The sequence below is a fragment of the Thunnus albacares genome, chromosome 12 (assembly GCF_914725855.1).
Source record: "Thunnus albacares chromosome 12, fThuAlb1.1, whole genome shotgun sequence".
Classification (NCBI taxonomy): domain Eukaryota; kingdom Metazoa; phylum Chordata; class Actinopteri; order Scombriformes; family Scombridae; genus Thunnus; species Thunnus albacares.
Window position 1 is genome coordinate 26,363,171 of NC_058117.1, and position 23,350 is coordinate 26,386,520.

At 40.1% G+C, this 23,350-nt stretch overlaps 1 protein-coding gene across 2 annotated transcripts in view; it reads right to left on the bottom strand.

Moving 5' to 3' along the window:
• The window catches only part of LOC122993658 (neuropilin-1a-like), an 87,469-nt gene that overhangs the window by 53,914 nt on the left and 10,205 nt on the right, over nucleotides 1-23,350 (bottom strand). For both annotated transcript variants that reach the window (XM_044368005.1, XM_044368004.1), the window contains exon 3: nucleotides 7,151-7,332. In XM_044368005.1, coding sequence (XP_044223940.1) covers nucleotides 7,151-7,332 — 182 coding nt within the window. The remainder of the gene's footprint in view (nucleotides 1-7,150; nucleotides 7,333-23,350) is intronic.

Sequence of the window (23,350 nt, forward strand, 5' to 3'; positions counted from 1 at the left end):
TGGGTTTAGTGTTTTCAACGCACAAAAAAAGTTGAAAATAATTACGATTTCACTCAGTCAAAACAACATGTGACACAGATGTCTCCTGATAAAAGTGCAGACGGAGCGGCTGGCTAACACAGCAGATGTTATGTCATTGTCGTCTTTGTACACAAGCTGTTTTGTCTACGGTCACATTGACGCTGTCGATACCGCTCCGTGAAAAAAATCTGTGCGTCGTCTCGCATCCGTCAGCCCCCGCTGGCAGTTCACACCTCGCTTGTTGTACAGTGACATGAGGACACGAGGTTACAAGACGGTGACTGATCTCTGTGGGTGGAAGACGACACGAGGCGCGGACGAGGGTCAAGCATCCCTCGGAGGCATGATGATGTGTGTGTGTGTGTCTGTGTTTATGTGTGTGTGTTGAACGGGGGGGGGGTTCTCATATTGCCAGGCCAGATGTGACCTGCATGTTATTTGAGCATGCCTGTAAACATGAATTTCCCCCCCACTCTCACCCACACCCCCGACACACACACACACACACATGCTGAAGCACAAAGAGAGACACACACTCCAGTGGACCCCTTGCTGTTGACACAGGTGGTGTCATTAAAAGGGCAACATGATGAACGATGTGGAAGGATGAGCAGCGAGGGATGAGGCAGGCTTCAATCCTGCTCAGCTGGCACACTTTCGAGTATATGTATGTGTGTGTGTGTGTGTGTGTGTATGTGTGTCAAATGTGCAGATGGGTTGTGTTTCATGAGATATCTATGCCATCTATGAAGGTAAGATATTAATGTGAGCTTGGGGCAAAAATATCCTTAAATGTTCATACTGTATAATGTCTGGTAAATACAAATAAATGACACACACATTGAACACATTTTTTGTTGTCATGCATTGATGTGCTGAGCCTCATGAGCCACTTTAGCTTGTAACTTGATGATTCATTGCAGAGCGCTGCGGATGAGAGCTACGGAGCAGTTTTTGATCAGAAGACAAGCAAGTAAACATCTACAAAGTGGAATACAATTCTGACTACACACAAACCGCCACATCAACAAAGGATAAAACAAACAATGACATAAGCTAGAAAGCATTCAGAGTCAATATACCTCCAAAAAAAAAGCTTTGTTTTATTCGAGTTTGTGCAGTACTTTCATGAGAAAGAACAAAAAATATATATATCAAAAAAGAAATACAAAACTTTTTCCTTCTCCCACGGCCAAACTCCCCACTGAATTGTATTTAAATCTATAAAAAAAGAGGTTGCTGAAGCCAAAAACATCACTTCCTCAGCAGAGAAAAAAGAGGAGAAGACAAATCAAATCTTGGAGGTTCAAACTGATTGTCTGTTGGATTAAATGTGATTCAAGCTGTGGTGGAAAGTAACAATTGATTAAGTGCTCTTCTTTATTTTACATACAAGTACTTTACTAAAGTATTTCCATTTCATGCCACTTTACACGTCAACGCCATTACAACAGAGGGAAATATTGTACTTTTTTACCTCACTACATTTATTTTACAGCTATAGTTGTAGCTGTTACCAAGATTTTCATACTTTACTAATTCTCACATTATATAGAATATTCTTATATTCTGTATCATGCACCTCAATAGATTAAACTAACCAACAGTATACTGTTAAGTAAAAATTGGCTCCAGCTCGACCAATATTGATGATGCATTACTTATACTGCATCAGCAATATTAATATAATCCAGGTTTTCACAGTTTAAATGTGTCAAAAAAGACAAAATTGCCTCAAAGAACATCAAACGAGAGTAAAAGGTTGCATATATTGTCTCTTGTTATTGTGTGATGTCACCAACATGAGGATATACTTTCATCAAACAACATAGTACATTTCTCTCATCTCTCATCGGCTCATCTTGTGTCATCAATCTTTCTTTCATTCATCGTTTTTTTTTTTAATCAACGACCCTTCAATCAACTGCATTGAGGCTTGAAGTCGCCTCAAAAAAAACCCGCATTGACTAAACCACAGACACATATGTCTCTGGTTTGGAAACCTGCAATAAAACGAGAGAGTCGGAGCAAATATAGATCCGGGACATTGAAGAGGGCTCGCTCGGGTGGAGTTATGGTGATGGTTATGGTTATGAGAAGCGGTCGAGCCGGAGCTTTAACAGCCCGACGCTCATTAGTCAAGAGATCTCCCCACTATAGCCAAACGCTATCTTTAGATCTTTAAGGCTAAACAGAGCTTGTCCTCTGAATGAGGGCTACTGATTTTTGTGGTGGTGTTTCGGGGTTTTCTCATCGTAATGACAGACATGGAAGAAAGGCACGGACATGGGAGGGAGAAGACAGGCATCAACCAGATTTTACACAGACTTATGGAATGTTGCAATAAAAAAAACAAGAAACAAGTCTCCTAAATAGCAAAACAGATCGTTTGTCAGTACCTTCAAATATGACTCATATAGAAAAATAGTATGAGCATGTTCTGATCTGCAGCCTCCACTGCTACAAGTGTTTTGTGGGTTTTTTTGTGTGGTTTCCACGCTCAAACCTGCAGGGAGGTGTGTTCGACCACACAAGATGTCATGATAACTGTAGGCAGCAAACAAGCATAACGACTTGGAACGAGGCAGGAGGACTTAAACGGTTACGCGGTGTTGATTTCATTCCTTAAGCTGATGTTTCGGCAACAGTGTGACTTCTTCAGAGCTTAAAATGGATGTATCATGCACATTTCCAGGTCTATATTTATATTCTGGGACTCTACTGAAATATTTTTGCATGATTTACAGGTGAAAAAAAAACTCCTTATTTATCTTATATTGGCCATTTACGCAGCGCCTCTGAAACAGGCTGTTTTAGCTCCTGTCTATTTAAGGCCCGCCTCCCGATGAGCCCACTCTGTTCTGATTGGCCAGCTTCCAGAAGTTGCCCCTCAGCTACGTAAACAATAATAGTAGGATTTTGCTTCTTTTTCTGGTTCTTTACTCCAAATATAAACTTATCAAATATGTCCGTACATGTTTGAGCCTGAATCCGATCCGAAATATGCGAGTGGACAACATACGCAACCCACAGAACAACCACAACAACGACAAGCATAAAATCTGAGTTCTGTCTTTTAAACCCTGAAGAAGAATAAAGTCAGTGCTCCTGCCTCTTTGCAAATGTTTGTGCTTGTTCACTACCAACTATTTGATTGTTTTGTTATGAGTGCAAACTTACTTTAAAAAGCTACAAGTCTGACATCTAAAAATGTGTAATTGTTATCAAATTGTATTGCTCTGATACTTCAAGCATTACAATTTGACACATTATGAGATGCAAAAAAAACATTCTGCTGCGATCAAAGCATATAAACAGAGAGAGAGATATAGAGAGAGAGAGATCCACAGAGACAAAGAGGGAGGTCTCGATAGAATATGAAGCCTGTTTGTAACCAGAGCAGTGGCTCCATTTAGCAGCGAGTTTCAATATGCTGCTCTGACTGTAATGGATTTTAAATGTGGCGAGAAGGAAGGCAGCAACATGACAGGGGGATTACCTGAGTGAGTACAAGTGCTGTTTTTAACTTGTTAGAGGGTAGAGGACCCATATTGAGGCCAACACATACCACTACAATCCCCCCTCCTCCCAACCCACCCACACACACACACACACACCCACACCCACACACACACACATCCACACCCACACACGCATATATACACACCAATGCACATGCTGTCCTAGTTTCAGAGCCCCTCTTCTATGCCACAGCATCCATCTCATCTGCAGGTCACCCCTGTTGCCTTCAAGGACAAACAGCCCATTAGCTAAATGAGCCTGGGGTCCCATGCACCTGTCTGCTGCACGCACGCACACACACACACACACACAAAGGAATTGAGATACATACACACACATATATATATATTTATACACTGAATTGCAACTATGGACATATACAGTATAGACACATATTGACAAACAGAAGACACGGAAAAGACACGTGCACAGAGGGACTGATAATCTGTGTAAATACTAGAATGATTGACCGCCACACACACGCAAGCACACAAGTGGAAAATTCCCGACTCGTCCGTGCAGCTGAACGGTAGCCGGCAGAGAGGAGACAGCAGCCCGGATGTGCTCAACAACAACAGGAAAACAGTTGCTCTGTTTTTTTTTTTGACAAACACAAGGAGGTACAGCGTGCAGACACTCACAAACCTGACATCTTAATCAATCATCAGACCAGAATCAAACTTTATTAATTCACAAACTACTTTAAAAAAGGAAAAGTCAACGCTCTGTTCAACTTAGAGCTGATTTGAATTTTTTTTAAATGAAATATCTCGGCTTTCAGACGGTCAAACAATCTCATCATGATGTCCATTGTCCACAGTCTATTTCAGCTGATCTGGAATTTTTGATTATATCACATGATCCTTATCAACAGGAGCTGTTTATCCAGTAAGAGCTATTCTTCACGTATTACGCAAACAAAGACAATAAGTCCTTAAAGTGCTTAAAAAAAAAGGAAATCTGAAACACGACAGGGCATTCCATGACGACATGGGCAAACTCCTTCTTCAGAAAAAGATCATGCGATAAGAGTCAAAAGCTCCAGGACAATTACCAGATTGATCTTGTGGTGAGATTGTTTTCTTAATTGCTGTTTTCAAAGTCACGAAAGAACTTCGAACTTCAAAATCATCATCAGGCGCTGGTGGCTGAAAGGATTGCTTCATTCAAATAACAAAGATAACATATTTTTCTTTCTTACCTCCAGCTTTGCAGATAATTTTGGTTTTATTTGTGTGGCTAGATAGTATTAGAATTAGATACTCTTTAAATTATATTACATTTACACACTTAAATGAATAGTTTATTGCTGTTCTAGCATTGTGTAGAATCAGAGAAATTGAAGAAAAATCAATAAAGTTGTACCTTTTCTGAAAGTAAAAGGCAAGCTGACCTTGATTCTAGTCTATGAATCCCGATCGGATCATTATATTATAGATCAAAGCTCAAATATAAATCATCACAACATCTTTTCAAAAAAATCCCATCAGGAAAATGTTCAGGACGAACCTTCCTTCTAAGCTGATACGTCGCTGACCCACTTCTAAAGATTTATTACACTGACAATAATATTCCTGTCATTCATCATTCACAGCTTCACTTTGCACCTTGAAATTAAAGTCAATACAAGCGGATTTGAAAGTTTCGAGATCAGAAGAATTAGAGCTGTACTTTGTAGTTCAGAGAACAGACGGCTCCCAGTAAAGCAAGTGCAGAGCCTGGAGGAGCTCCAGTATGAATTGGGGCCCCTAACCCTGTTCGTATTACTGCCATGCTCCTCATTTGAGTACAAAAAGCACTTGCTTATCCATTTTTCATTGTATTTTTTAACATAAGCACACCTGGGGATTGTTATTTCTGGATCCCGTGATTCTGTGAATGGTTATTGCTCTCAGGGGTGCAAACAAAAAAAACAAAAAAAAAACAGAAGAGGAATCTTAGGTAAACGCATGTTCCCTTTTTATCTGATTTATCTCTGGTCCCCACTGGTGGATACTGAAGTGGTCGCAGGAGACTCCCTGTTTGGCGGCTTCTCAAGTGGACCCAAGAGGGAAGAGCACATACAAATGTAGGACACGGGAGCAAGGTTCCTTCCTTGACAGGCAGTGTTTATGTAGGTCTATCCTGCTAGCATCCTGCCCCAGCTAGGACTCACTGTTCCTCCAATGGAACTCTGGGTCTTTGAGATTATTTGGCTTGCAGCTTAGAGGTCAGTGTACCAGAGGTTCAGCTCAGGCTGTTTGGACAACCTTGGACAACATTTGGTCCTCGGACGTGACTGGGGATACAGTTTTAACTATTTTCTCCCAAAAGGTTATCTTAGGGTGCATCATACATCTGGGAAAACAGATGCAAAATGCGTGCAAAATGCGAGTAGTATAAAGGGTCGTTCTAATTTTTAACTCGGCCTATTTAGGCTATCATTTCAATCGGTTATGATAACACTGTAAACAACAGAGTGATTGTTGAGATCTGGAAACAATGACAACATCTCTGCAATAAAGTCCAGCAGGCCAAGAAACAAGCTGTCAGACAGGTTTTAGCCAACAGGTCAGACAGATTATCTAAACCACTTTATTTGGAGATAAAACTGAAAGCGAGAGCACCTGTAATGTCAAAATCCCTTCTTGCACAGCTACGGCCAGATATGGCAGGTTTACGTTTTATCTAGAAAGTCGATCTATAAACAATAATGGATGTCTACAACAACTCTGGGAATAATCTTAGTGAGGGGGCAGCAGCCCTTAAATATTGAATTATCTCCTAAAACATGGTGTATAGTGTCCTATAATATTATTCTGCGTGATTACTATTACATGTCTTAACATCCAATTACTGTTAGACCTACTTAACATCACACAGCACTGTTAAGATGTGATTTACAATGTATGGACCCCATGATGTACTATTATGCTGATATAATTTGCGTTGTGCAATAATCTAGTCATGTGTCTGTTTTCTCCTCCTAATACAAACATGTTTCTGCAGCTATGGAAATAGTTTACCTTTGTTTTCTCTTCAAAATAAGTTTGGGGTTTGTTTACAAGCTGTCTGATCGTTTTAGCAATGTTGCTGTGTTCCTGGACCTCTTCTTGGAGAGTACATTGCCAAAATTCTGCAAACAAGAACCAATTTGTGTGACATCAGATTTCCCTATTTCCCCTTTTTCCTATTAAAGCTTTAGTCTATTGAATGTATTATCATCACTTGCTGCCCCTGAATAGTCTGCCAGCCTGAAGTATTTTAAAGGGCAAAGAAGTACTTATTGATTGTTTTTCATCAGGTGTAGCAAGGTGATGCATGACATTGATCTAAAAGCAACAAAACAAACGACAGAGTTCTGTGGAAACTTGGCTTTACAACAATTGAATTCAAATTGGCTGTTTTCCATGAGGTCATTCATCACATTCAGTGGTGTGTATAGAAAACAACAGAGCAATTGCAGCTCCGCTTCTGTTTTAGTTTAGGCTTGTAGCGGATGCTGCTGTCAGAAACAAGCATCTACAAGAATAGTGTGTTAGTTCAGCGTTTGAGGACATTTCAAAAAGTCAGCTGATGGACAGAAACTCGCTGTGTCTGGTGTAAAATCTAAAGAACAACCACACACCTGTTTTGAAGACCTCATAGCGAACAGAGAATCCCGCCCCGTGGGTCTCGTAGTCGGAGACGAACTTGATGAGGAGCTGGGTGCCGCTGGAGATGATCGGGGACGGTGCGATCTTCCCGCAAAACTTTCCCAACATGGGCGAAAGCTCGTCCCCGCCGTTGTAAACCTCCACATAGTCGTATCTGTGAAGACAGAGGAGATACAGTTTAGCTTCATGTTGTTGCAAAAATAATGAAAAAATGTTGTGCCTTTTTGCTTGAATGCACACAGCTGCTGAGCATATGTGTGAGTAATTGTTGTGCCTGATCCTAATTTATCCCTCCAAAAAGCTATTGAAGGCAATCAAAAGTTGATTAGTTATTCTCTGATTGCTGGTAATGCAAATTTAAGGGCCATTCTGCTGATTTTACTCAAGAGGGTCAATTTACTTGTCAGAGGGAGTACCACGCAGCCTGTGCCTCTGGAGGAGCTTTGTCAAGAAAATTACTCAAGTGGCAGCACTAAAGTAATCTCGGTTTGTGCTCGAGTTTTCAAATTCTTAACAAAAAAGCGTGTATTACAAACTGATGGTGGAGTTTAAAAAACAGGAACTTTTACCAGGCAGTGATGGTCTGATCTCTGTATATGGTAGGATTTGGCATTTTTGGACCCATACTAGGGACTAAAATTCAGCATATCTCTGCCTCTGCTGCTTGGATTTTGACCATTATGTTGTTAATCTCACTACAATACTAAACCAATGGAGTACTCGGTGAGTTATTGGTGTAACAGTCTTGGTGTAAAGGCGAAAGACCGTCTCGGCTCCATGTGAGGTCTTACTGTAATCACACTGACATCGTGTCATGTACTTTCAACTTTTCCTGCTACACGCTTTTGCACATTTCACTGCTAGTGAAGCTTCAAAGACACACCCACACTGTGAAAACCCCAACAAAGGATGTCATATCTGTTTTTCTCAAACAACATGTTTTGCTGACACTAAGTGCTTTCCCTATTGTGACTGAATTTGAGGCATTTCCGCAAATACCCCAAAGTGAGTCGGGCCAGCCGGTTGGCTTTGTTTGCAATGTTTTGTCTTCTCATCCTTATAGCTGATGCTGGTTAAGCCAAGCTGCTAAATAATGACAGCTGTCTCAAGTGAATGACGGGAGATTTCCACGTTGCAGCAGCAAATCTCACTGTGAAGATAGACGGGAACTGTATAGTCAATTATTCAACGTCAACATCTGTTTGTGTATTCTCCTTTCCTTTGCATGGTGAAAAGATGAATATTTATAGTCAGTTATCTGAGCAGATTCATATCATAGATAGCTTGTGACATACCATGATGTAATGTACTTTCAATCCCAAAGAAATAGTGTAGGGAACATGTGAGCTGACTTCTTGTGAATCCCGACTGCCTGCACATTCTGAGAAAATCACGTTTTCTCCCACAAGTACAAGTCAGACATGTGAATAGATATTTTGTTCTACATATCCACTGGTCTAAATCTGAAGTGAAAAATCACCTTCTGCCCAGAATAACCTTCTGCTGCTTCTGTTCATGCTGATAAGAGAAAGTTCAGTCTCAAGCATGTGGAGGGGAAAAAATCTGATTTAGAAAACTGGGGTGTGAAGGGAGTCAGAGAGTCTGTGAGACTGGACAGAGGCTACCTCTTTCTAGGAATAAGAAAGGGACAAGCAGGAAGAGAGGGAGGCTGTGATGACAGAAATATGAACACATGACGGTATGAGGCAAAGGAAGCTCTGTGGATCCCACTGAGCGCACTGTGAGACTTCATCAGTCTCTGTTGTCCGTGTGGACCTCCCACCACCGCTGCAGGACCTCATCCTTTACAAGCCGACACCCCTCTGTCCACCCACTGTCCGCTTCACAACATCTCAAGTGTATGTGTGTGAGTGTGTGGTGTATGTTTTGTACATGGAAGTGCATGCTGTTAATGTACGACTGCTGTAAAATGTGTACCGCGCACAGCATGAGCAAATGTTTCTCCGTAGGATGTGTTTGTGCTATGTATATATATAGAATTCACATGCGTCCAAGTGCATTTTTCAGTGCGTGAGTAACTCAAAAGAAGGTATTTGTGTCTATATGTATATGTATGTACCGTAAGTGTCTTGATAAACACCAGCCATTCTCTCTCTGTGCAGCACTGATATGTAGGATTCAGAGTGCAGATATCAAAGGTGACCAGGCCTTCGTGAACAGAAGAGTAAAAATCAGCATTTTGCATTCAGTAAATTGTGTCTCAGTTGTAAATTTTTACACTTGTCCATTGGCTCCCAAACTTTTTTGACTCTTGTAACCCTTTACAGCCAAGTAATGCCAACTAATGACTCCTCGTCACAGGTTCCTGATGTCTGAGAACTGTGAGCAGTTCAATCAAAGAGGGATGTTCCCCTCTCATATAGTTTCATTTTCATAGTTTTTAAAGTTCTGAAGATGTTAAATTCTCCAGTTTTCACCAGGAAAAAAAGATAAAATTTGAGAAAAGTCTGAAAACTAAACAAAGAGGAAAGAAGTAAAGGCACAAAATGTGTTTTAAAACTGTTAAGGATCACATATCTTGAATTTCTAGGTGCATTTTATTAGTTGCTTGTGTGTTTTAAACATTTTGGAAGGGCAAAAGTGTATGGTAGATGTCATGTCCAAGTATTTCTAGCAGCCTTAACCAGGATTAATATACAATAAAAGTTGGACACAGCTGCAATCTGTGTTGGCGTTCGTTGTAAAATTGTACAATGAAAAATTCACCATTGAAAAAAAATAAAGACCTAATTTTTCTTCTGACAGTAACATCAATAGACCAGAATGCAATGCAGCTAGATAACATGCTGTGTTTTGAGTCGATCTATCTGCCTGAGATGATTATTGCGATTAGCAGGCTGACTTCTGTTGTCTGGACCTCTACAATGGAAAATCAATCAAAATAGCAGACCCATTTCCCTGTAAACCTTATAAATTTTGGTTGTCTGCGTCCCTCGACATTACATAATTTGTTCAGGAGTTTGCATTCCAGGTCGCACACATCAGACATGTTTGCTGTTATCAGGACATGTAAGATCAGACTGTAACGATTCCCAACAGATAATCTGTGCTGACCATCAGTCTGGACCCAGCCTCCATATTTTCATTCTCCAGGTGAAAAACAATCTAGCTGTAGGATCCCTGAACATGTAGGGTGGGAAAATCAAGATTTACAGCAAATCACCTCTATTGGTTTTAAGTGTTTTGCTGACATTCATATACCATGATTTTCATGTTTGTCTGTCTTTTGTTATTGCAAGACAACCTGAAAGCACTTTGTAACCATTTTATAAGTACTACACATATAGCATATTATAGGGAACTTAATATATGATATAACATTCCTCTTCTTTTGCAGCAAACTGTAGAAACAGCTTTGCTTTGTGAGTACCTAAAGCTGAAAAGGGTAAATTTGAAAAACCGAGCTGAGTGTCCATATCAACTCTGGTGTCCTTGAACAAGACAGAAAATCTATTCCAGCCTTGTGGTCTCAGTGTTGAAGCTGAACCCGACTTCTGACCTCTCGGACAAGAGAGAACAGAGAGTTTCCCTAAGGAAGCTGGGTAGGGTATCAAAATACAGAGCAGTAGTAGCTCCCAGGTAAGAATGTGTGGAGTCACAGGAATGCATGTCTAATGAGACCCTTCCCAAGAGAAAAACAGATTCAAAAACAACCCCTGAACAATGCTAGTGACCAGTGCTAATGCATATTAATGTATTTGCTACAGCTGAACCATAAAAGCTGAAATCTACAAACAGCTAAAGCGTTTCTAAATGGTGCAAAACTTCTCCGGCAGGTTTGGACTGAAGCTCAGAGAGTCGGCTTGTCTCAGTCTCATCGAATTACACTGTTGACTGCAGATTTTTCTCATGGCTAACAACGTTAGCGGACAGACAAAAAGCTTGTTGGTTTCTGATTTTCAGAGACAAAAGTCTCTTCATGAGTCTGACATGGGAAATGTGTTTATACTAAATCTCTTACAGACATCTTGATTTAAAGGTTTTGGTCAGTGACCCCTCGTGCCCTATGGATTGGGGCATTGTCATCCTGGAAGAGACCGCTCCTATAAGGATAGAAATGTATCATCACAGGATAAAAGGGATGACTCAGAAGAACTCTGTATTGATTTGCAGTGACCCTTCCCTCTAAGGGGACAAGTGGACCCAATCCATGCCAGCAAAAAATACCTCCCACAGCATAACAGAGCCAAGCATTCAGGCCTGCACCGGTTTGTCCTTTAATGTATCTGTATATCATTACAGTATTTTGTACATCTAATTTGGCAGATTTTCATGCTTCTTAAACTTGAGCTTTTAAGTTATTATGCGTAGGATTTTTATGTGATTATAGAATCTTTCAAGTTAGTTTTGTTTATAGAAAAATTATCCATTCTTGGTTAAAAAAAGGTGAATATTGCAGTCTATGTGTTGCTTTTAGCCCATTCATTCTGTGTCCTCGCTTGAGTCCATGAAGGTCTGAGGTGCCAAAGTAATGACTTTTCAAATCCTACATAGCAGCTTTAAGATTTCCAAGGTCTCGAGCAGATGGAGCAGATGTCACGACCGTCTGAATCTCTTTAGAAATCTTAAATTCTTAAAATAATTCTTACATAAATTCTTTAAAGGGGACGTATCATGCACTTTTCAAGGTTTACATTTATATTCTGGGGATGTACTGGAATATTGTTGCATGACTTACAATTCATAAAACTCCTTATTTATCTTATACTGGCCCTTTAAGGAGCCCATCAGTTGATCCTCTGTCTGAAACAGGTTGTTTTAGCTCCTGTCTCTTTAAGACCTGATGAGCCCACTTTCTTCTGATTGGCCAGCAGGATTTCGCTTCTTTTTCTTGTTCTTTACTCAAAATGGAAACGTCTGAAATACATCTGTACATGTTCGAGCCCGAATCTGATCCGAAATATGCAAACAAGCGAACAACCTGGGGGACAACGTTGCCAACAAAGGCTGCCAACAAACAACTGTCTGTCTGACATCAGGGCGATGGGAAGTAGAGGTAACATTACAAACGGAGAGTTCACAACAGGCTGAAACCCTGACTTTTGACTTGAAGGCATCATTTGTTTTACGTATGTTCACCTCAAGTTTTGGAGCTTGTCCATGTTTAACACAGACAACTGACATCATAACAGTATAAAAGTCACAAAAAGAGTGATACGTCCCCTTTTAAAGATTAAAGCTTTATATAGGCAAACCGTTGCCCTTTTAAAGCTGATTCACTTTCACCAGGCACAAGCAATAAGATGTTTCCCTTTGAGAGTCACGATCAAAGCAGAGTCTACGACAAAATATAGAAGTGGTTACAGGTAATAAATGTATCTACATGCAAAAGTACAATCAAAACAGCATAAGTGATCCATAACAATTCAATTCACCAGCAGCAGCAGCGGAGCGCAAACCTAAAAATATCTTCTGAAACATTTCAAGCTCAATTCTCCGACTGTCTGAAAATCCTGAGGTAAACTAACATCCTGCAAGTTATTTACTTACTCAAATGCATATTATACGTAATAATAATAAAAAAAAAGATGAATAAACTGCATTACCAATTAGCAAAAAAAAATTTGTTAACTTGCCACACTGTCAAACATACAGTTATTCTCAGGAAAGTCTGTTTACACATATTATGTATCAGCAGTGCCGAGAGCTCAGGGCATAAACAATGTTTTCATGTTTAAGTCGAGGTATTTGAGCCGGAGGTATACAAAATCTGTTCTCTCTCTCTGGTTTTATTTTTCCTGTCTGTCTCTCGATCTTATACTCGATGTGTTTGCGGAAGGCTTTACGTGCCCCGTGAGAATGGATTCAATTGCTCACTTGTAAAAAGTCTTAGTGCCGACGGTGATGTTTAGGTGATGGCATTTTTATTCATAGCGTCAAACTTCAACACAACCACCCCCCCCCCCCACCCTCTCCCTGCCATGTCTTACAAAGGCTCATAAAGTAAGAACCATAGGGAGAGACAGACTGCGAGAAAGAAAGAGAGTGTGTTTTCTGACTGCATGCAGATGGCAACACAAACTCGCTCACTCCAACCAGTCCTGGAGGCAGTCGGTGTTTACAGAGGCAGCCCGTTTAATGAAGTGGGTCTGTCTCTTCACACTCTAGTTAAGGAGAGCCTCTCAGTCTGCAACCCCGCAGCCTCCACCATCCCCTCACATCTCTCATTAACCACACCAGCTATTCATGCCCTCGAAATGCAGCTGTCCATAACAAATGCCTTGCTCTAGGGCAAAATAGTCACCATACCATCTGGGGGCCCAACAGCAGACTTTTAAATGAACATTTTTTTGCTATTAACTAGCTCACAATGATGTACGGTACAGTAAGTGCAAGTGGGCTAAATGTCAAGCTTAATAAGCAACCAGTAGCGGAAGGTTCAAGTGTCAAAAGGTCTGGGTGTTCAAGAAGTTCTGGTTAAACTGAATAATCATTGAACAAATGTGGGTTTTCGAACTTTATAGCTGCCATAAATGTCTTTTTTCTGTCTCACCGCACATGAAAGAAGCGAGTTGATAAAAATGCAGATCAGCCAACGAACAAAGACTTTTTGTGCCCTTTGTTTTGCCTCGCAGGCTGCCCTGACCATCTGATTGGTGGAGCTTGTTGTGGTCGAATTATAGACTGTATTTACGCAGCCTGACATGAAGCAGCTCTTCATATAATATTCAGGGCTGAAAAAACTAAACATGACTTCTTCTACTATTAAGGTTGAAAAAAAAACATCATTACTTTTGGTACAAGAACTGATGTTATGTTAGAGATGCTAATTAGAGCTGCAATTATTGGTCAATGAATTGATTGACAGAAAATTAATTGGCAACTGTTTTGATAATTGAATAATCATTTTTTAAGCAAAAACATTTGTTGGTTGCAGCTTCCCAAATGTGAGGATTTATTTGAGGCTTTTTTTGTGTCATACATACACAGTAAACAGAATATATTTTGCTTTTGGACTGTTAATTGGACAAATTGAAGACATTTGAAGACGTCACAATGAACTTTAAGATATTCTAATTGACATTTTTCACTATTTTATAGACAAAACGATTAAATGATTGAAAAAATAATCGTAAGATTAATAAATAATGAAAATCATTAGTTGCAGCTCTAATGTTAATGCAACATAATCTATTGGCAAGTGCAATGTAAACCATTTTAGAGGAGTTTACAGCATTAATAAAACAGGAGCTTATGCAGCATTTCTATTATTATGGAAGGCACAATAACCAAAATTCCTCATAATCTGTTATTTTCAAGGTTGATGTAAATCATTATAAAAGCAGAAAATGCACTGAAGCTCAACTTTAAGGCCAACATACACAAGAAGTCCTAAACATGCTCATAATAGTGAAGAGTTGAAATCTTCAGTTCCATGGCAGACTGTGTTATAGAGTCAAAAGCTCTTGACTGCTCTTGAGATTGTTTTGCCAACAGCATTCAGATCATTTCAGGGGTTTTTTTTTCGAGAACCAAGGACTTCTGAAAACAACTTAATTCATGACCTTACCCCTGAAGCAACAGCACCAGTGTTTTATTTGGTATGATAGAAATAACAACTGGTGGAATGAGCAGCAATTTCCATAATCTTCAAAAGAAAAGCAAATTTTTAAAAAAAATCAATAATATCAGTGTATCGCTCACACTGTTGGATAAGTAATCTCTGATAAACACTACCACACAAACTGACCACAGCGGTGATGGTTTAGCACCGACACTATTGCCAAATTTAAAGCAAATGAGGATGTGGCAGATTACCTCTTTAAATAAATAAGATCTAGACGGTGAACAGGAATTTTCACACAGCCCCGCATTCCTTTCTGCCTCTTTCCCAAGCTACTGGTGTACCGAGCTATAAGCAGACACGCTCGCCCTACTCCACTCATACACTAAAGCTCATTAACATGCTCGCGGTGTTATGCTGTGTTGCGTTCCCCCCGACGGTTAAATTCTTCACACACATCTGGAAGGTATCATGAGAGCATTTATGGAGAGAAGTTTAAGCTGTTGTTAAATTCACCTCCTGCAAAGCTCAGCCGAAGCCGGGAATGACTCAGGGTTTCTGCAGAACAGTGTCCCACATCTTTCCCTGTCTTTCATTTGTTCCATCCACCTCTCTTTCCCTTCATCTGGATCTGTGTGTGCAAACGCTGTCTGCTCTCCAACTTCCTCTCCAGACATTCACATATTCTTCCAAAAACCTTCGCATTTCTCGATAAACTGAATCTTCCTTTGATCAAGTACTGCAATAAGCTTTAAGGCATGCTTATCCAACAGATCTCGCTTCAGTTCTACTTCATGTAGTGATTTCCTGTGTTAAGCAGAATCACTTCTCTCTTGAAAAAGGTGTGAACTTGTTGCAGACAGAGTGTGACTGCACAATCGAGAGTATGTAGTGTTCCTGTTATGAAGAAACAGCCAAAATGCGTTCTACCTGTGTGATTGTTGAAAGTCAGTGCAAAAGAGGAACTGCAACCAAACCTCAAGTTAACTGTCGATGTTTTGAATTGCTGAAACGTTTTCTGCTATCAGATCACTTGTCCTGGAAGACGCCTTGGGAATTTCTCAGTGTGCATTGATTTTGTCCTTTATGCATGAAAACGAGAAACTGCACCAAATAAAAAAAAACATGGAAAAAAATGCAAAAACCGTTGCCAATGAGGTCATTTTTTTTTCTCTTCTGTTACTTCCTGTTTCCTGTTATTAGTCATTACAGGTGCAACCTGAAAGGGGCTCTCACATCAGAAATAGCTGAGCACATACATAGTTTGATGCATGTGTGCATTACACGAGGATTTTACTCTAGTGATATGAATAATGTGCTAGGTTTATACCTTCAGGCCTTAAATTTACACAAGGCAAGCTTAATCACCCACATTCAGATGCCATCTAAGCTTCATTTGGAAGGAGAGAAATGTGAAACAAAATATCAAATGTCTATTTTGGTGTCCATGTCCTCTTGGATACATGCTTATGACTCTTTTTGCACGATTTTGTGTGAATTACTGTTATACTGGGACTTAAAAAGTCTCTTTTAATAGTAGGATACAGTGTGCCTTACTAGAACGAATGAGTTTAATAATCTGTTTAAAAGAGAGCAGCCACATTATCCAATCAAAACTATTTCCTCTGCACAATGCTGCACGTTTGGTGTGAAAGTCTTGTGAATTAATCCACTCTAATACACACACACATACACACACACACACACACACATACACACGCACACACATACACAGACGGGATGCTGTAGGCCAGAATGTACAGATTTTAGAAGACATGAGTGGTTTCTGTGTTTTAGTGTGGATAAACCCAGTCTAACCAGTCGTTCTGAGCTCTGCTGGGAGGCTACAGATGGCACATGATGTGTGTGTGTGTGTGTTGTATCAGAGTGTGTGAGCAGAAAAAACACACTACGATGCCACCTGCCATCACACACACACACACACACACACACACACACACCAGTCCATCCCTCCCCATTTCTCACCTCCTTTGTGTTCACCACAAAATCTATCTACATCATTTCCCACTCTCTCACTCACTCACTCACTCTTGTCATCTCCCCACGTTCACTCTTACTCTTACTCATAGTACACAAACAATAATTATCCCACATGCGCACACATTTCTACTTGTGGGAATTCTCATCGACGCAAAAAACATTCCTTCACCCCTAACTCAAACCTTAATCATCACAACTACACTTCCCGGTGATAGAGACCCACTGAGTGTGATCAGAGAGGATGTCTGCTCGCATTCATATTCTATGGGATGTGAGTGAATCACTTCCCAAGGCATTGTGGGAGAGCAGGTGGCTTATGATTTACTGATGTGAGGAAGGTAGGCGTCCAGAGTTGAAATATTTTCACTGTTAAGCCAAACAGACCTTTGAAGAAGCGAAGACCGACCACTTTCCAAAAAGGTCCTCGCTATGAGGGTCTAAAATCGGTCCTCACAAAGACAGAAGAGCACACACACACACACACACACACACATAGACAAACAAACTGGTGGAAGACATACTCACTAGATGTTATTTCCTCATTCACATCAACTACAAACTATACACACACAAATACAACAAACACATATCCAGAAATATTTACAGAGATAATCACTTTAACTCATGCCACCCATCCACCCACACACATGCATTCAATTTCATTTTATGAGCATGACTGTTTATCAGGGGGAATAAACACAAATTTCAAAAACAAACAAAAACAAGTTTGTTTATTCAAGTATTGATGGAATAACAGAAAACTGAGAACACGTATTGAAGAAATTCCTATTAAAACCAGTCAGATCACATGTTCTCACAAAACACTCCTCTGCCCAAAAAATAAATTGGGCCAAGCAGCCAAAGTATGAATATCCTCATCCTTCACCTCGACCGCGCTGATACAAAGCCACGGCAGCGCAATCCTGCTGGGAAATTAAAACGGAGACGGAGGAGGTGGTGGAATTTGTTCTCATTTAGGAAGCCTTAATCCCACAGAAGAGGGAAGGAGAACGCCGTTTTTTTTTTTTCTCCCCCTTCTTCTCTTAGACTGTTTGGGGACCCCGAAGGATGAAATGAGATTTGGTGCCAACTCATTGGGGTTTAATGTGGAAAAGCTGAAAAGAATGAAAGTCAAAGTCGACGGTTTTTGGGAGTCGAAAAAGTTGCACTGAGAGGTCAAAGAGTTGCAACTTTTGAGTCAAATTGAGATTGAATTCCTTCATGTCTCGGGTACAAAATAAAAGAAACCAAGGTGCAAATGAGATTTTGCACAGGAAATGACTAAAAGTCGAATCAGACAAATATAGTTTGTCACTACATGGAGTCGGTCGTGGTAACTTTAGACTTAAACAAACACAGAAGGGCGTTTTCTGAGTCTGAATGCAGAGTAAGGCTAAACGTCTTTGTCTGTACCTGAGAGATTTGAGAGGAAAAAGGCCCTTTGTCAACCGACACTCAATCCACACCTCCCTAAAGTGAGTTAAGGGCAAAGCAATAAACACTGTGTCACTTCCACTGCACTTTGACATGCGTTTACCCTCGACAAGTTCATCTGCATTCACGGAGAGGCCTGACTTGATTATACCATCCACCTCTCTTGTTCCCCAAAAACATGTGACATTAATTAGCTCACTCTTATTCAGACACACATATAGAAACCTCAGCGGGGATTGCTTCAGTTTGGCAATGAGAGAGTCTAGTTGACAGACAGATAAGAGAGATAAAGAGCAAACAGTTGGACGTTGTGAAACAGCCCTCGTTCTGACAAAAAAAAAAATGTTATTGAGCAGAAATGCCTGCTGGTGTTGTGAATTAACGAATAGCATTTGAGAATTAAAGTTATAGGGGAGATAAACCCATTTGCCAAATTAGCTTTTCAGTAATGACAACATTAAAATTATCCTTGTGTTCTTTGTGGATCACTGCTTCTGGAGCTCCATGCTAACACTTTAGCGTGATGAGTAATAGAAGCTATATCAACAAGAACTTGCAGCAGCGTCTGCCAAGTTTTAGTTAATACTAAATACCAAACAGGAATTACCCTGTTTTTAATTAACTAACCTGCTTTTACAGGGAGTGGCTAAAAACCACAGCTGAAGAATATGAGGTTATACACTTGAACACATCTATACTGTATCTACTATATTGACTTTCTCTTGTAATATTTTTGAATGTACAGGCAATGAAATAAAACACAACATGATGTTTTATTGCTGAATGTTCACTTTACTTAGTTTAGATATAGTGTTCACTGAAGTTAAAATATAAGGCACTTATTGTACTTCAGTCAGCAGTTTTTTTTTATACTTTCCCTCCACTATATTTCACAGAGAAATGTAATTTTTTTTTTTACCATTTAAACAACAGCTGTACTTACTTCACAGGTTACCGATTTTGCATCTCACATATATGCTGAACTCAAAAGTTATGATGCATTTTCATTGATTTAACTTCCCAACATCATCGTAATATGGTTGGGCATAGATCCACAAGGACCTGCTGACACATTAATTACGGCTATATATTAATGAATCAATACTTTGACCATTTCTCACAATCAAGACCCTGCAGTTTTCTGCTAATATAAAAGTCTAATGCATGGAAAGTATTGTGGTACTGCTACTTTTACCTGGATAAAGGACCTAAACAGCAGCCTTACTACTACTGTTTAAATCGCTCAGCTTAGGGTACAATACACTCAAGTGTTGGCGTATAATACTAGAACAAATTCCCATCTCTTGCTTCATGGAGCCATTTCCTTGAAACCTGTTTTGTTCCTTTAGTCAGCAGTCTGATTCAAAATAACTGAGAGCTCATGACACAGATGAACACTGAGTCACTTAGATGTTCACTGTACTCCTTACAAAGTAAATACAATCCAATTAAGCTCCACAGACTGAGACAAGCAGACAGTCGACAATACGAAAACACACATGACCACGCCCCTCTGCTCATAAAACCAGATGACAGACTTTTAGAGCGTCTTCGGGTCACGAGACAGAATAGATTTCTTGTCTGTTACATCTATTTATTTATTTGTTTCCTCTGTTGTGTATGCATATATCTCTGTGTGTGTGTGTGTGTGCCTCCCACACGTTTTAATCTGTTTATCATCTGCCCACAACATGTGATTGTATCTTCTACCTACATGGTGGAGGTCATCCTGGGGCGTTTCTACCCAGACAGATACAACACATTCCTCTACAAGCTGAGAAAGAAAAGACTTTATTGTTCATGCTGCTGGTGAACGACCATCTTGACTCTACTGGGGGGGGCGGGTTCCTGTCGTACGTACTTAAACGGACAAAGCTTCCCCATCTGCTCGTCCTCCCCGGAGAAGCTCAAAAAAACAGTTTCACCCGCAGACTGACCTGCGACCCTCGTATCCCGGCGGTGACCTGTCCCGACCGTGACATCGTGTTTTCACGGGCCTTTTAAGTCCACAAGAAGCCAGATTTGAGCGGAACGGCCGAATCACATGAATGGAGTGAAGTCACAGTCGTTTATATTTGGTGAATCACTAAGATTTTGACTGGTGTCTTGTGACTTTTGGGAAACTCAGAAATATGAAGGTCAATTAAATTTTTTACACGCTTCATAAAAGGTTTATTTATGTGTCTATCTGTCTTTATTCTTTGATTTTGCTAAGTGCCTTGATTAAAAACTGCAATAAAGCCTCAGACATTTGCAATTCCTTTGATGCAGTCCCTTTAAAAATAATCACTTTAATGTTTATGCAAGGCCATTTTCACACTAGGGCCAATTGGACAGGTTTTTCTGGACCTGAGGCTGTTTTCCTTGAGAGCTCGGTACGTTTGCTGAGGTGTTAAAGCTGCTCTAGCTGGACTGCAGTCCAGAAAAAACAGTCTATAGTAGAATCTCAGGGACTGCTTGCAGATTTCTTCACAAACTAGAAGTTGAATAACATGATTAGTGTCACATTAGCATCATTTGTCATAAAAATACAGCATGCACATGTATAAAAATGCATTAAGAACACTCTTCGATGGGACTGATTACGGCAATCATTTCACCTACTGCAAATGTGCGCGCTGAAAGAGCTCATCTGATGAATGCCTGCATTGTTATGGATTTCTCCCTTTGAAGTTGCTGCTGCATTATGACATGCCACACACCGAGGCATGACTGATTTTTCCTTGCTTTTATGTGGAATCAGGACCAAAGTGACGGTAAAATAAAGAGAAGCGACTTGTGTTTACCAAAAAAAAAAAGTATATTTTCTTCCAGGGATGTGATAATGTTGTCACAAATATATGTTGCAATCTATGTTTCTGAAGGATTCATGTGTGTGAAAAAAAGATTTGCAGGATGGATGAAGCCTGAGCCAAAGCCCGAAAAAACTCCCTAAGACTTGAAGATTTAAAAGTAGCCACGTCCGACCATGATCACAAGAAATATCCTCTCAAATGTGATGCCTACGCCTCGTTGGATAAATTCTTGAAACTTATTCAACCGACAAATCCAGCAGTCTATCTAGCCGCCCGTTTACTGACATCTTTGTCATTTTCATGCTTACTTCATATTAAATATTCACAGTGGGTCTAAATATGTTGAGCTTTAATACAAGATTAAATAACAGCCAATAGAAGCTGAGCGCAAAAATAGTTCAAAACAAGCTTTATCGTCTCAGTAAAATCCAACCGTTCACTTTGATAGGAGCCCCGTTATTGTGCACAGGAGTGTGAGTTGCTTTCAGGACATCTGGAACGTATCAGCGAGTGCATCCTGTAAATCCTGGGATTGCAGCTGTGCGTGTGTTTGTGTGTGTGTGACGTTGCTGACAGGGTTTCCCCCTCTCTCCCCCTGCCAAACTCTCTCCTCGTTAATCTGCTCGTTAAGGATCTAATCTGACATGTGTTTTCATTTGTGTGTGTAAGTGTGTGTGTGTTTGTGTGCGGTTCACTGATGAGTAATGAACCCACAATAGGTTTGATTATGTTCACAGCTATTTGTTGGTTTCATTGTGTGCGAGTGCTTGAGTGTGTGTTTGTATACGTGTTATTTATTCTGTCTTTGTGTGCATCTGTGTGTTCCCTATGTGTGAGCTGATTCATATGAAACGGATAGTTTGTGGCTATAATTGTTTAGAAAAGCAAATCCAAACACCGTGCAGTGGTATAAGAGCAACAATAGCATGATTCAAAGTTCACCCTTCTTTCCATTAGACAAATATTTGCTACTAAAAGAAAGAGTCAGCTGGTGAAAGTCTGCTCTTTTCAACAGTTTTCTCTTCTGATTTATGATTTCCAAAGGTCAAAACCAGACATAATATTCATCTCTACATGAAGCAGTATTAATGGACACAGACTGCAAAGCACTGTGATGTTTTGTTCTTTAAATAAATACAGGATATATGTAAGGCTGTAACATTATGATAACTTTGCCTGAGGTGTTTACCATACCTGCATGGGCATATAGTGGAAACATTAAGTTAGCTAAAAAATAATATTAAATGCTAAAATGTATTTCTCATAGTAGGAATACAAAGTAAAAAGTATCTAAACAGCCTGGTTGTTGACTAGCTAGCTGGTTTAACTTTGCTAGCTAGTCTCACAGCTAGTAGCTAACTGGTGAATTTATTCACAGATTAAATAGCCAGATGAACCATGAAGTTTTAGTTCAGGAAAGGTAAAAACAGTGTTTTGGTTCAGGCTTTCATCAACCGTAAGTAAATAGCAGTGAAAAAGCTCTGTAAACATACCTAGCACCAAATGGCTAACAAAATGAAAGACTAGCTGGTGAACAGTGGAGATTTAAGCAGCTAAAGACACAGTTAAATTTCTCAGGAGTTGGTGGAGACTAAAACAGTTAAAAGAAGAGTGAATTATGGCCTTTCATTCATGAGGTCACCAGAAACAGATGAATGTTTATGTCCCTCTCTGCTTGAAATAGGTGTCAGTTTGCTAACACGTTAGCCATATAGCTAGCCAGTGTGTTAGTGATGTTTTTGTTTTTGTGGTTTTTGTGGAGTACTTATGAGTAACTTTACTGAGTACCTTAAGCTACTCTTTACCAAGTGGATCTTTACACCAGTAATGTTGCAAACAGATTTTGCTGATGATGTGGTTCAGAGATTAACCACAATGGCAGCTGTAGACACAGTGTTCACAACCAAGAGTTCAGGTTGCACACAAAAGTTTAAAGTTCGCCATCATTTATCTAAAAACTGAGAGGAAGACTGAAAGAGGGAGAGCATATGGAGACTAGAGGAGAAAATGGGATGAAAACAGGAACATGATGAATGCACATGGAGTTCAGAGGAGGAGTGAGGAGAGGAGAGAGTATGACACAAGACTGAGAGCGAGAGAACGTGATGAAGGAGGAGGTGATGGGATGAAAAAAGCAACAAAACAGCCTGAGGCCGGAGGAGGAGAAGAGGCAGCGAGAGGTCTGTCACTGAGGTCAAGATTAGACAGACCATGCCAACCAGCCTAAAGCTCTCTGTCTGTACCATTCTACTCCCCCTTTTCATCCCTCTTTTTCTATTTTCTCTTCATCTTCTCTGCCCTTTGCTTATCATCTCAGTGATCACACACCCTACTCTTTCTTATATAGCACATTATTTGCCACCTCTCTTTTCTGTTCTTGTCTTCTTTTTCCTTCTGTATATTTGTCTCTTTGGTGT